This window comes from Crocodylus porosus, unplaced genomic scaffold, assembly GCF_001723895.1.
Source record: "Crocodylus porosus isolate Cpor-Errol unplaced genomic scaffold, CroPor_comp1, whole genome shotgun sequence".
NCBI lineage: Eukaryota > Metazoa > Chordata > Crocodylia > Crocodylidae > Crocodylus > Crocodylus porosus.
Window position 1 is genome coordinate 12,695,613 of NW_017728909.1, and position 15,499 is coordinate 12,711,111.

Consider the following 15,499-nt stretch of genomic DNA (forward strand, 5'->3'; position numbering starts at 1 on the left):
GGTCAGGGCGGCTAAGGTCTGGAACCAGCTTCCAAGAGAAGTGGTGCAGGCTCCTACCCTGGGGGTGTTTAAGAGGAGGTTAGATGCACATCTTGCTGGGGTCATTTGGCCCCAGTATTCTTTCCTGCCATGGCAGGGGGTCAGACTAGATGATCTGCTCAGGTCCCTTCTGACCTTACAAACTATGAAACTATGAAACTATGACTCCTGTGCTGTTCTCGTAGAGCATTCATCCTGCTCTGTGGTCACTGGGAAGGCCACTTCCACCCAGGAAAATTGTCCAGAAGCACAGAATAGTAAAACCTGCTTCTTCAAGAGCTTTTCATAGGTAGCTGCCAAAGTGCTTCCCAGAAGAAGTAGGCAGCGATCTGTCTGCTTACCAGATGAGGAGGCCACCAGCACACAGAAGCAAGGTGTTTTGGTTCGCGCCGCGCAGCAAAACGAGGATAGGACTCACGTCTCTGGATGCTTTGTCTGCTAGAGCAGCATTTCTCAACCTGTGGGTTGCAAGAACGTATGAAAGGGTACTGAACACACTTTAAAAATGGGTTTCTGCAAACTTTAAAAATGGATTTGTCTTTAAAGAAGAAAAACACAGGAAACTGGCTTTTCCCTTGCAGGCTGGTGGAGTTCCAGCCTGCAAGAGCCCTACTCTCCCCACCCCACATACTGTGCAGCGGGTCAGGAGAGAGGGGCACTGGGTCAGGACTGGCCACCCATGCTTACAAATGGTCCTGGGACAAAAAAGGTTGTGAACTGCTGTGCTAGAGACCCTGCCTTGCTTGCTGTTGACAGCTTATAGTTACTGCAGCTCCTGCCTCCTGATGTCAAAGTTGTAGCAGAACAGTAAGTGCCAGACTTCCTCATTTGTGAAAAGGGGATTACAAATCCCTCGTGCTTTTGGACAGTCTCTGCCCTCAGGAGATTTCTGCCTCCGCTTGTGTATAGGTGTGGTTACTAGCACCACTGGGCCCAGACCTGGGTTGGGGCCCTGAAGTGTTGCCATAAGCAAATGAACACAAATGTGAGCTAAATGAGATGTCCTGCCCTGCTCCGTTGGTTGGCAGATGTGCAGTGGTAGAAATAAGTACGAAAATACCATCCCTTGTCATGGTGTTGCTGTATAGGGTAGTGAACTCGTGCCCCTGATGTGACAGACTGATGAAAAGCCCAAGTGTGTGTGGACACGTGCACGCGTATGCTCATACGGTGTGCAGCACATATGTTTTCAAGAAAGATGGACTGAGGTATTCACTGCTCCTACCATATAAAATGGATCAATTCCCACCAGGTTAAAGGGAAACATGGTATTTATTGATCTTCTGACTCTGGCCACTGTTTGATGTTGCTCTGAGCCTAACTATTCTGCTTCCAGTTTTTTTTTTCCAATTGTGTGCTTGTGTCTTTTCAGCACCCTGAAGAAAGCGCTCGAAGTTTTTAAGCAACGTGAGTAACTGTTTAAGCTTCGTTCCTTGTATTGGTGAAAAAACCTGCCAGGGTGTTTTGCAGGGCACAGCCTGCAAAGAAATTCAGTCCTTGCAAATCTGCAAAGCTGTATGCTCGCTTGCAGGAAACCACTTGTAAAATCAGAGTCTCTGGAGGATACGACAAACTTTTCCCTTTGGTTCATTTGTTTTAGTCTAGCAAGCAGCTGTCCTGGCTACCTAGTTTCTCGGAGCACAGTAGCATCGTAACTCAGAGACTGCTTCTCCATTAGTGCTATTGGATAACATGCATAAAGAGTGTGGGAGCAGGGGCACTGCCCCCCACTTCTCCCTCACAGGCAGCACTTTGGGTTGCAGAGCCTCTTGTCCCTCTGGTCCTAGGTGTGTTTTGCTCCTGGCTGTGTAATGGGCTGGCATCTTCCACAGGAGGGGAGAAGTGTGCCCCTACCTGGCTTACTCTACAGCTGGTGGTCCGGGCACTGCCTTGGGAGTTGTGACCGTGGACCTTCTCAGGCTGCGGATGGCCTGGAACCCTCTTTCTGGCCAAATCCTGTCGCTGTTCAGCTGATATCTAAAAGGCAGAGCAGCACCATCTTCTGAGTCCATGCTTAAGGCTGGGAGCATCTGTGGCTGCTGTGCCTTGTGCTCAACTCGGTACTTACTGTTGCTTGTGTCTTAGCCATGGTCTGAGTACATGTATCAGATCAGGCCCCTTTGGGGCACTCTGGCATAGATGCTTAGCTAGGAATCAGCCTTGAGGAGTGAAATGCCTACGTTACCCTTAGCTCAGCTCTGCAAGGTGGCAGCACAAGTGACAAGTGACACAGACCTTTAGGCATCCAAGGACCTTAATGGACAAAGGAGATAGGCAAAGGGGTTGTGCACTTGTATTTGAGGTGTCCAAAGGCATAAACAGTCCTGCCTTTTTAACTGCTTTGAAAGGGGCATAGCAGCTGTTGCTCAGGGGTGTGCATCAGTGTCTTTACAAATCTAACCTTCAAATGGGGTTTAAGTTGCAATTGCTTTATCACATGCACTTGTATCACTACAGAATTGGGCAGATGGAAGAGACTGACACTGATAACGATTGTTAAGGTGTTGTCTGTACCCAAAGTGCTCTCTTTAGATCTCTGCCCAAAAGTCTTGCTGAAGGCTGCAGTTAGCTGGAAGGACTGTTGTTCAGACAGCTGCAAATCTGTTAGCGGTCTACGGGCACTCTGCACAAAGGCACCGACAACATTCGTGGGGTATAAGAGCATAGGGTGCCTGCAGATGTGCGGGGAGGCTGCTCCGACGTGCTGTAATTACACATGAAATTACAGCATGTCGGAGCAGGCTCAATGAATTGAGTCTGCAGGAGCATGCTAATTAGCATGCTCCAGCAGCCTCCTGCGTCTTGTGTATCAGCATCCCTGCACTTCAAAATGGCAGCAGGGGTGCTTTAACTAAAGCTCGTTAGATGAGCTTTAGCTAAAGCACTCCCGCCACCATTTGGAAGCTCGGGGGCGCTGATCCATCAGGCCCTGCGGGTGCTTTTAATTAGAGCCGCTCTTGTAGCTGCTCTAATTAAAGTGCCCTCACTCCCTTCAGAGCACTTGTAAAAACGCCTTTAATAATGAGATGACATGTCGGGTAAAGGGTGTTGTCCAAAATGAACTTCCTGGCTGAGCTGTCAGTTGATGCCTGCACAGTCTTGAGTTTTAATTGGTTTGGTGGTTGGGGAGAGCCCTTGGGTTCCTAGACATGTGACAACGCTAAGGAAGGAGGGGGTGACCTTGCTGCCTGCCATTTTTGCACTTCCTAAAGCCCCGCGTCCTCTTGCTCACATAGATTTACATTTGTGGTCTAGGCACTGCTCCACTGTGGTTCAGATCAGCTGGTGATGTCTTCCTGCCTGTGCTAACCCAAGCCTGCAAATAGCAGTGTAGTGTTATCTACTGGAGTGGTGAAAAGAGGGAACTTCCATACTGTAGCAGTTAATATTTAACCCTAGGAAAATCACTGATATGCAAAAAATGTCCCTCATCCTTTGGAAGAAGCTAATTAGACTACAATAACATGCACACATATCCGCAGAGCAGAGTGGGATCGTCACGTAAGACATAAGGGTTTCTGGGGAGGTGCTTGCTATGATTTTATTGTAGGGCTATGTGCAGTTTTGCTGGCAGCTTCATTTCAATGCTGTTTCAACTTGTTTCAAGCTCGAAACAGTGAAATCGAAACGAAACAGGAAGCTTTGAAACAGCCTCAAAACGAAACAAGGCAAGTCAAAATGTTTCGAAAATTTTGAAACGTTTTGAGTTTCAAAGCTCAAGCTGGGCTCATCTCCGGGGAACAGGAACTAAAGTAAGAGGAGGAAGCGGGGAAGACTGCTCTCATTATTGACTGTGTAGCTGGCCGGTGACTGTCATCCTTCCCTGAGGTCCCTGCCAATCCCAGTGCTCTGGGGGAGGGATGGAAAAACTGCATAAAAGGCAGCATTGTTTGAATTGCCCTGCTGTCTGCCTTGGTGTCAGTTGAGTGTGCACATTAACACACACATAGTGTCACCCACCCATGTCACGAGTTTTGCCTGTCAGCAGCTAGGGTGCAGGGCCCCAGAACCCAGAGACCCCCGGCAACAATCTCCTCGACAGCTGGCAGGCGTCGTGGCCACAGCAGGGGCCACCACCCCTGCAGCTTTCATCCTGCTGCACCTTAACACACACAGTATCACCCATGTCTTGAGTTTTGCTTGTCTGCAGCTTGAGGTGCAGTTTCCCCCAAACCCCCACACCTATCTCCTTGAAACACGGCAAGCCTCATGGCCTCAGCTGGGGCTAGCATGCCTGCAGTTTTGACCCTACTGTGGTATAACACATACACATGACGTGAGTTTTTTGCTTTCAAGATGTTGAGGTGCAGTTTCCCCCAAACCCCTGCACCTATCTCCTTCAAACTTGGCAGGCTTCATGCCCCCAGAAGGGGCTACAATTCTTGCAAGTGTCATCCAAATCAGGCCAGAATGACAAAGTTATAGGCTGTTTCGAGCTTCCCCATTATAGCCTATGGGCGAAATGCCGAAACAATTTTGACAAAACGGAATGAAACGAAAGTCGAAATGAAACACTTGTCCCACCAAAACGGAAGTCGAAATGAAATGGTGCCATTTCACACAGCCCTACTGAAATGGAACAGCGGTTTCAAATCAAAATGAAATTTGAAATGAAATGCTGTTCTGTCGAAACGCAAGTCGACCCGGAACAGTGCCATTTTGCAGAGCCCTGTTTTATAGTGTTCTGCTCTAATCACATGCCAGCAGTGCCCAAGTGCACTGGGCAAAGCTTTCACAGGATGAAGAGGTGAATTAGATGCAATTAGCATGACAGAAGCACTTGTTGCGGTTGTTACTGGGCTATTGGGTACTTTTTCCTGGCAGATAAGCTATAGAGAAAGAAGCAGGTGGCACAGCAGGAGCAAGATTGTGTGTTTGAAATGTGAGTGTTGCTAGAGATAAGAGGCTGAAAAAGCTGCGATAATATGGTGTTGCTGGAAATCCAAACTCCTCCAGGACCTGCCCACCACAGTTGTGCGGGATTCCCCAGCCTCAGCAGGGTTAAAACATAATGGGGACACAACTTTTGAATTCTGGGCTCCAAAAACAAAGCCACTTACTGCCTGAGCCAAGGAAGAGTCTTAGCTATTAGCACTGGAGTGACTGCTGGATCTGGGCAGAGAAGAGATCATTCCAATTAAAAATGAGCCTTACATTGAGTCTGCGAGATGGGTTTATGCTTCAGTTTACCTGTCTGTAAATTGGGGGCTGGGGAGGGCAGGGTGAACACTTACTTACTTCATAGGATGCTTTTAGACCTTAGTGTATTGAGGGATGTACATCAATTCCCAACCTTAATCCAAATTCAGATGGAATATGTATTCCTGATTTTTGCTTCCTTTGTGGGTGCTCTTATTCTGGAATCAAATTGTCTTGTTCAGAATGATCTTCATTTAGCTCCAAAGTGGATTAAGAACATCCCACAAAGGGCGGTAATGAGGATTCACTGCTCTGCAATAATCCCTGTGTAGACAAACCTTTAATTTAAAGTTGTTTTAAGTCTCCTATGGCACTATCCTTCTGAAAGGGATTTATATGAAACAGGTGCCTCCTAAAGCAGTAGACTTGATTACCCAGGTCTGTTCTATTAAATCGTACAAGAAGCTTAATCAATGAAATTACTTTGTGTGCATGTCTTTTCCTCCTTCCCATCCCCTTTAATTTGCAGGGATAGACAGCGTGGGGCAGAGTCACATCCAGCTGGCGCAGAGTTTCCGGGAAGAGGCCAGGAAAATGGAAGACTTCAGGGAAAAGCAGAAACTGCATCGGAAGAAGGTCAGGAATTTTGGGTCAAGTAATGCAGCTTGCCAGGGAAGGCTTTTCAGAGGGTCTGGAGAGTTGCCAGCCTGCACCTGTCACCGGTGCTTGTGCTTGGGGTTGGTCTGGGAGATCCCGTCCGCCCCGATTCTGGGTCGTTTCTTGAGTTCGAATATGGCCCACATGCTAGGACTGACACGCTGACTTGGGCAAGGCAAGTCATGGGATTGTGGTGAGCCCAAGTAGCTGGCTCCTCAGGCTTGCCTTGGTGCGTGAGAGCCCAGCTTGACTGGAAGTTTGCTTGTATACAAAGCTCCCTGTTCAAATTGCCTCGCTCCAAACCCCTTCCTCTTGTGAACTCGCTGCCTCTTTGGGAATGCCAGCCTTTACTCCTGAATGTTGTAATGAAATTGGAGTGAATCCATGCAGCCCTTGGCTGCTTCCTTGCTCTGACCACACCTGGTTTCCTTTTGGTTTCTCAGTGTCTTTTAAGGAAAAATAGTTTTTCATTCCTTTTTGTTATAAAATGCAATGAGCCTTTCTGCTCCCCGCCCTCCAGACAGGGGCAAGTGATGGGACAGCCATGGGCTTTAGCCAGACTTTCAGGGCATGGACAAACATAACACTTAAAATGGTTTAAAAGTGCTTTAAACCTGAAGCAGGTGGTTATACAAGTCTGTCCAACCAGTTTAAATCCACCTGGAATGATTCAGAAGTGTACCTGGAAAATCCAGTGCTGTTTTGAACTGGTTTACTGTGAACCAATCTTCTATTGTGTGGACACAGGTCTGTTTGGTCCTCCAGGCATCCCACACTGCATTGCTCCTCTCCCTCCCCCATACTTTTGCTACAGCTGGTCCTGCTGGTACACAGCCAGAACTCTACTGCTCCTTTTTCCTTTTGTTGGCACATTTTATCAGTGAGCTCCCTTGCAGTGCTTGTTCATTGACCTCGTGCTGTGGACAGAAGTGAAAGCAGAAGAGTGACAATACTCCCAGCCACAGGTCACCCACCCCTGCAAGCCCCTGGGGCATGGGTGCAAGTACTACCCCACACTCACCCACTGGAAGGCATGCTGGGCTGGGTGCTAGCTCCCACCCCCTGGTGTTGAAGCCACATCCTTTCACATCATCACATCTTGATTCCCCAGCAGTGATGCTTTGGAATGGTTTGGTTGCTACAAGTGTCTGCACCCTGCCTTGCAACAACGGCTTGCGGGTTCCCAGGCAGTGACGTTTTGGAGCAGTACAGTTGTTACGGGTGTCTGCACCCCCAGGTGTGCTCAGCTGCTGTTGCTTTCACCAGAAGGGGCCAGTAGAAACGTGGCTGTTGGCCCACGGAGCTGCTGGAGCACGTCTGAAAATCGAAGCCTTAGTGCCCTGCAGTATGGGCTGGAAGTCAGGAAAGAGGGTTCAATCTCTGATTCTGTTTCCTGGCTGATTTGGGGCTGTTCTCTGTAACTTCCCTTTGCTTCTGTTTTCCTCTGTCTGTAAAACGAGATAAGCACTTGTTAAGGAAGTACAGATCATGCAAGCTCAACATATCTGCAAGGCCTCAAGAAGGGTTTGAAGTCCTGCAAGGCAACACACTGTAAGTCGCTTGCCTCACATAAGCTCTGACATGTAACAGGGCTGAAACAAGGACCTTATAAAGGTGAATGTCAGAGGGCCAGCTTTTTAAAGGGGTGTAGGTACCTGAGGCATGGGGAAAGAGTAGAGGTGTCCTGCTCTGGCTTGAGAGACAGGTGTTTTTTGAACTTTGGTTTGGACTCATGCCTAAGGCTGTCTCCCAGTCAAGCAAGCTGTAAATGGGCATCTGCTCATTCAAGCTGGGGAACAAAGGCAGTCAGGCGTGATCCTAGCCATTGTGTGTGTCACTGGCTACAAAACCTGGTGTTTCTTAACCCCACTAACCCAGTAGGCCACTAGGCTCAGGCTGCCCTATTCCCACTGAAATCCATCAGAGGTAGGTGCCTAAATAAATCTGACAGTCTGGGCCTTGCCCTGTCTTCTGCTCATTGGATTTTTATGTTGTATGGATGGATGGTGCCTAACACAGGTTTTTGATCTCTTTACAGATAGAGCTTATCATGGAAGCTATTCATAAAAACAAGAATTTGCAGTATAAAAAAACAATGGAGGTAGGAGGACCTCGCTGGGTTCCTGAGGGTAACAGGCAGACACATTAGGGGTCTGCTCTCTCTCTCACCTGCTGTGAGTTAACAGCGCTAACATGAAAGTGTGTAGCCTACCTAGGCACTGAGACTGACTGCAGCGCCAAGTCTTTCGTTTCCTTCAGCCTACCTGAAGGGGGGTTCGAAAGGGGATGGAGCTGGACTGTTCTCAGTGGTGGCAGATGACAGAACAAGCAGCAATGGGCTCAAGTTATAGCAAGGGAAGTTTAGGTGAGATACTAGGGAAAAAAATTTCTCATGAGGATAGTAGTCAAGTACTGGAGCAGGCTACCCAGGGAGGCTGTGGAGTCTCCATCCTTGGAGGTTTTTTAAGACCGAACTAGACAAAGCCTTGGCTGGGATGATGTAGTTGGGGCTGGTCCTGGTTTGAGCAGGGGGTTAGACTAGATGTGACCTCCTGAGGGCCCATCCATTCCTCATTTTCTATGATTTTCTAATTCTGTTGTATGTACTTTTTTGGGGTTTGGCTATTAGCGTGCAGGGACTGCAGAGCAAATGCAAAGCATCTGCAAGGATAATGAATGTGTGGCTGGTGGCGGTTGTGGAGTTGGGAATGAATGTGATCTGATTTCATGCATTATGCTATAAGCAGGTCAGGGGAGAAAGCTTTCTTCATGTAGTCAGCATTGCCTAGGAACAAGACCTGTAGGATCCGAAGGGACTTCCTGTAGCATTGAGTCTAGTGCCCTGGACTGCTGCAAGCAATTTCGTTCTTCCCTTGCACATTTAAACCCTCTTCACCTAAGGGACTTGTTTAACTGCAGCATCAGATGTGGATGGCTGCCAGAAGTGAGAGACTGGACTTGAAGGGGTTAGGCAGGAGCTGTGTTAAACGGCATTTTACTAACCGGAATATTCTGTTAACCAGTATTTCCACCATCCCCCAATACAAATCCTCAGTTTAGCAACTGGAATCGTTGCCGAGTCTATCCGGCACGTGCATCAAGTATTTGCACTACAAGTATGGCACTGTCTTCCATATAACTGGAATTTTTAGGTAACTCGTACCCCACTCATGCTGGATAACAAAGCTTTTGCTGTATATTAATGTGTGCTGGGCTGCACTCCTTTAACTGGGAGTAGAACATGACCTGATGTTTGGGGGGCCAGGTTTGTGAGAGTCGTGTCTTCTCTTTCCACCCACCTGCCTCTCCCCCTTTGGCTTTCCTAGTCGAAGAGGTTATATGAGCAACGCTGCCGGGATAAAGATGAAGCAGAACAGGCTGTGCACCGCAGTGCCAATCTCGTAACGCAAAAGCAGCAAGAAAAGGTGAGGAACCGGGGAGGGTGGTTCTGCTCTGCATTCATCACAGGTCCAATGATAGGCTGGAGCAACTGCATCCTCTCCAGGAGATGACACCATTTTTAGAACAAACCTGACGGATAAAGGTCCCAATTATGTGACTGGTGCAGATGGCACTTTTTTCTTCTCATGGAGTCACTGGCAGCAGAAGCGCCGGGACCTCTGGGTGGTCTGTAAATAGTTAAAAGATTCATACAATGAACACTCGGCACTAAAGAGTGGGGCCATTGGTGGAGCAATGTTGGCAGAGAGCTCATGGAAGAATGCTGCCCTGGTGACCAAATACATTGAGCCTCATGGGAGATTTTATCTTCCTGGTAACTTTGGATTTGAGAGAGAGAAATGTGGAGTAAACTTGGGAACCTGCTCCGCCCGGCAGTGGTCCCGGATTGAACTCGGTCTCCTTTGTTTTGTTTTCAGCTCTTCATGAAGTTGGCTCAGACAAAGTCGACTCTGGAAGATTCTGGTGAGTGGTGATACCGTGGTGTATCTCTTACCTTTGGGAGCGGGGGGACTCGCTCTACGCTGTTGAGACAGGATTGTTCCCTCTGGTACAGGATGGAACAAGGGGAGCTCTGTGGGGCAATGGTGGTATAGACCTCCTTCTCTCAAAGCAGGCAATCACTAAGTTAAACCTTAGATAAATTTGGCCCAAGGTACTGCCCCATCAAGACATGAGGTCCATTTTCTCCTTCTGAGGAGGAGATGTTTTGCCAACACTTCGTGTTGAAAAGGCATTTGTTGTCATCTTAGAATCATAGAAAAGTAGGGCTGGAAGGGACCTCTGTAGGTCATCCAGTCTAACCCTCTAGTTGAGGAACTATCATTCTTATCAAACCGTCCCACACACGTTCTTGCCTAACCTGTTCCTAAAACTGCAGTCAACCCTGTCACACAACGTTACAGGTATTGTGGAATTAACTGTTTAATTGCTCAGTTACATTAAGACCAGCTACACGTGCAAAGTACTTATTACATGATTAAAAGCTCCAACCAGCTATCAAGTTAGACCTCGAAAATGTGAGTACTAATTTTATAGCTGGTTGCTGTTGAGCTCTAATTTGTACATGTAGCAGGGTCTTTATAGTTACCAGGATCCCTAGGGTTCAGGGGTGTGTGAAACCCCCGGGCCTGGGATCATGGCTGCTTTGATCTCCATGGCCCAGGGGTCTCATGCTGGGGATCACAGTGGATAAAAAACAACTATTAAAAAAAAAATTAGATTTTTAAAATTTAAATCATATTATTTTGATTTATTCATATATATATATTTTTTTTCTGTTAAGATGCTTTAAAAAAACCCCAAATCTATATAAAGATCGTTTTAATTTAAGATATGTTAAAGCTCAAAGATATCATCATGGAATAGAAATTATAAATTCTAACTATATACTTTTTGAGACAATATATTCATGTAGTCTTTTTAGAAAAGCTTTATAAAAGCTTTTACAACAGGCCATGGCCTATATTAGGGGCTCAATCCTATGGAGTTCGCAGAGGCTCCTCTATATATTAGTAAAGATTAAAGAAAACCATTCTACTCAATGGGACTCAGCACTCAGTCCAGAAGATACCATTAAGCATATCTGTGATGCTTAGTTTCAGTTCTCAAACTGTGTATTTGTCTCCAGAGATAACATCCTTGTGAACAGAAGTATATGGAGATGAGAGATAACAGAGCTGATTACCAAGGATCCAAAATTCTCTGCTATAAACCCCCTCCCCCAAAAATCCACATTTCTCCATGATCAAAAAAACCCAGCCACTATATATTATTTGGATTGATATGGCATTTTGCTTTAATCATGGAAAAATGTGGATTTTTTTTTAAAGCAGAGAATTTTGGATTTTTTTATAAGAGAAAACTAGGATCGCTTCTGATTACCTACCCACCAGCTCTATTGTCTCTCTGCAAGACTCTGTACACAGAGTCAAGCCCTTACCTTTCTCTAAAAGTCCAAAGTTTCTAGACATTAAATGAATAGAAGATTGTTGGGGTGGAGTAGATCTGGGCAAGGAGGAAGAGGTCTGGAGATAAATGCAAGGAGGGAGGGGCAGTAGAAACAAAAGAGAAAGATTCTGAGCAGAATATTCCAGAAGTCTTGAGGGATAAGTTTCTGAGTATAGCCTCTTCACTGATTTCAGATCTAGTGAGGGAATGGTATGGTAAAGGCAAAACCTATCATGGCAACAGGCTTGCCAGGCCATAAAAGAGAAGAAATAAAAAATGAGAATACATCTAGAAGCCATATATTATTAGCTTGGGTCTTTCTTCACTTTCTTCTAGATTTCTTCTCATTTTTTGTTTCTTCTCTTTTATGGCTATATTCAGAAACTTATCCCTCAAGACTTCTGGAATATTCTGCTCAAAATCTTTCTCTTTTGTTTACCAAAGCTAACTGAAGCAGATACTTGTGAAACCATTGGAAGGTGAACTATCTCCAATTCATTAGATTAATCGTGGATATTTGGGAGATATTTCTGCCAGGCTGTATTAGGAGGATATCAAATGAATGACTTCACAAGTATCTGCTTCAGTTAGCTTTGGTAAATAAAATAACCAGATCATAATTCAGTTTTCTGATGTAGCTGCAAAATTAATCTGAAAAAATGTCAAAATCAAACAGTGCTTTAAAATATATAGTATGTGCCTTCTATGAATGAAACCTACATCTGTCTCTGAGTTGTGAATAATAGGTATGGAGGTCATATCAAACAACAAGAATGCACTTTTTGTAGATATATATGATTCAATTGAGGCTTCCTGACCAGTGATTTAAATCATGATTTAAATCCATTTGATTTAAATCAAGTCCACCCTGTGGGGCATGGTGCATTCCTGCAGCTGGGAGCCCTGTCAACTGTGAGTTCCTAGCCACAGGGAAGACCCTGGTTCACTTGCAAATTCAAGCTTGATAGCAACCATCTATAAAGTTAGTACACATTTTCAAGATCTAACTTTAGCTGGTAGGAGCTTGTAATTGTGTGATTAGTACTTAAGACCCAGGTAGACAAAGCTTTGGTTGGGATGATCTAGCTGGGGCTGGTCCTGCTTTGAGCAGGGAGTTGGACTAGATGTGACCTCCTGAGGTCCCTTTCAACCCTCATTTTCTGTGATTCAACTTTGCACTTATCAGTTGAGGGCGCTCCCAGCTGCAGGAGCTTGTCTCTTGCTGGGGCAGGGGGACCCGGGGATTGGGCTCCCACTGTACCAGCAATAAGGCACGATGGGATCTAATGCATGATCCCACAGTTGTGCTTCCATGAAGCTGTGTGACATGGAAGAAGGTGCAATTGTGTGGATTGTACATTAGATCATGCTTTTACCTGCGTGTGTAGAGGGGGCCTACAAGGCATATTGCCAAAAGATACCAAAAGCACCCTGACCCGCTACAGGTAAATCAGGGGGATGAGGGGTGTCCGTGTCCTACTGCTTGAAAGATCTTCCCTGGAGAGTTTTTCTTATGAGCCTTTAACTGTTTGCGTAAGCCTGTTGCACAGCCTGTGAACTTTCCCAAGAAAGTTGCTGGTCAGCCCTGCGTGGTTTCACCCCTGATCTGCAATGCTCAGCATACTTCACTGGAGCTTTCAAAGTAGGCTGAAGTACAACCCCATGGCCGTGTTGACACACAACCACTGCAGTTCCAAAACACTTCCCTAAATCACATAGCTGCTTTTTGCTGCACACCTCAGCTTCTGACTGCCATTATCTAGATTCCTAGTCACGTCCTGTTCAGGAGGGGCGATGCGGAAGAAAACCATACTCCTCGATCCTTTTTCATAGGGTCTAGTTGTCTTGTCTGCCCACTGAATGTAGACCACCCAGGACACGGTGACTGTATTCTTTGCAGGTGTTCACTCCAATGTGGTGTGTGGATGATTAAATTGCTGTTTGATCTCCCTTTACAGACAGGGCTTACCAGCAAAATGTTAATACACTTGAGAAGATCAGGGAAGAATGGGAGAATGAACACATCAAAGCCTGTGAGGTAAATGCATCCATTCATCCTAGGGCCTGAATGCTGGAGCATGCTGCCTTTTGGGCACACATACTCTTTGCTGTCACTTGCAGCAGTGTTGGAGCAGAGCTGGCCTCTGCTCAGTGCTTCCTTCTTCATAACACTTGGAAGAGTCTCCGGACTTGACCATACACATCCCCAACGTGGTTTCTGGATAACCGCCCCACAAAAAAATTATCGATTTTCAGAGGGGAGGAGAAAAAGAAAACATTCAAATATCAGGGGACAAAATAAAGAGCTTGTCTGTATGGCCAGTGCTGCCATCTCCTGGATAGCGCATGAGAGTATTTACTATACATAATGAACAATGTAATTATTATAGATACTCTAAATCAGTGGTGTTCAACCTTTTTGCTCAGTGGGCCGGATGGGCTGTGCCCAGGCTGCCCACACACTGGATCTACCTGGTTATCCTAATCTGGCACTCGGGTTGGGCTCAGTGGGGCCCCATCTGGTTGTAGAGAGGGAGGGCATGGGGGGCAGCCCAGCTCCAACCCAGACCCGCAGGGGGAAAGACGCTTGATCCAAGCCCGTGGCAGCAGGAGAGGGCGGTGTAGCCCACCCCCAACCCAGCCATCTAGAGGGAAGGGGGCACAACTGGCTCTGGCCCGCTGCAGGGATTGGCATTTGGGTATTTGACAGTTGAGGAAGGTAGCCATATTAATTGCCATTGCTCCCCTGCTGCCAAGTTTCCTGACCCATGGGGAGCCCCATGGGCTAGATGCCATGGCTCCATGGGCTGTATTAGGCCTGTGGGCTGGAGATTGAGCACCCCTGCCCTAAATGAACTCTAAGCCAATTGATGCTAGGACTGTATGATGAGGCAGACCCCTCATGGGGCATTGCAGTCAAAAGAGATTACCAAGATTGGGCAAAGGAAGGATCAATTTTATCTTTGGACAAACCAAATCTCTGCAAACTAGGTGTCTGCCAGGTAGGGGAGTTATCTTTTGGGTGTGTTACAAAGGTTACAGATGATAAATGCATGCTCTTGATGAAAGGTTACTTGTTATCTGTGGAAACATGTCAGGAATTAATGCTTCCTGGTGGAATTCAGACTCACGGCAGGGCAAAATTCGGGTTTGGGCTCTGAGAGGCACCTAGACATTGGCATGTCTGTCTGCCTGTAGGATCCAAACCTGTGTGTATGCTTGCATGTTTTGGGAGGGGGAGAGGAGTTGGGCCTGAGAGAAGGCCTGCGCGTGCTGCACCTCGGGACGAGCAGCTCCCAACACACCTACAGGCTTGGTAGCACCAAAATGACCAGCACCACAAATGAAAGGGGCCTGGGGGTAATAATAGACCACAGTATGAATATGAGCCGGCAGTGCGATGCTGTAGCCAGCAGGGCAAATAGTGCTCCGGCATGCATCAACCGATGCATCTCCAGCAAAACCAAGGAGGCGATTCTTGTGCTCCGCTCAGCACTGGTGAGACCGCAGCTGGAGTACTGCGTCCAGTCCTGGACACCGCACTTCAGCAACAATGTGGACAAGCTTGAGGGAGTCCAAAGAAGAGCCACCTGTATGATCAGAGACTTAAACGGCAAGCCATATGAGGAAAGGCTGAGGGACTCTTCAGCCTGAGGAAAAGAGGCTGAGAGGAGACCTGGGAGCAGCTTACCGCTACACTAGGGGAGTACATCAAGGGCTCGGTGACTCAGTAACTGTTCACCAGGGCACCCAAGTAATGGCCACAAACTCCAGGAAGATCAATTCAGGCTCAACATTAGGAAAAACTTCTTCACAGTCAGGGTGTCCAGACTGTGGAATAAACTCCCTCCTGGGGTGGTGCAGTCACCTACCCTGGAAATCTTCAAGAGGAGACAAGACAGTCACCTCGCTGGGGTCACTTGACCCCAGTTGTCTTTCCTGCTTGGTGCAGGGGGCTGGACCCGATGATCTTCCAAGGTCCCTTCCGGCCTTACACTCTATGAATCTATAAGGAGAGAGAGACAACCATATTTTCCTGAATCTAAGATGACTTCAAATTTAAGACGACCTTCCAATAATTAGTGTCTAGATATGGAAAATTATAATTTTTATAATAATTTGCTTTTTTGTTGTTGTTGTTGGCAGGAAAACAGCAGTGAGGGGGAAGGCAATGGGAAGAGCAGAAGTGAGGGGGCAGGTATGGGAAAAAGCAGGAGCGAGGAGCAGGAGGCAGGGAAAGCGGGGGAAAGTCGAG

General features: G+C 46.9%; 1 protein-coding gene across 1 annotated transcript in view; it reads left to right on the top strand.

Moving 5' to 3' along the window:
- Positions 1-15,499, top strand: part of PSTPIP2 (proline-serine-threonine phosphatase interacting protein 2) — a 55,953-nt gene that overhangs the window by 32,128 nt on the left and 8,326 nt on the right. The window contains exons 4-9 of the mRNA XM_019531817.1: positions 1,412-1,446; positions 5,708-5,814; positions 7,874-7,936; positions 9,162-9,260; positions 9,714-9,759; positions 13,203-13,282. Coding sequence (XP_019387362.1) covers positions 1,412-1,446; positions 5,708-5,814; positions 7,874-7,936; positions 9,162-9,260; positions 9,714-9,759; positions 13,203-13,282 — 430 coding nt within the window. The remainder of the gene's footprint in view (positions 1-1,411; positions 1,447-5,707; positions 5,815-7,873; positions 7,937-9,161; positions 9,261-9,713; positions 9,760-13,202; positions 13,283-15,499) is intronic.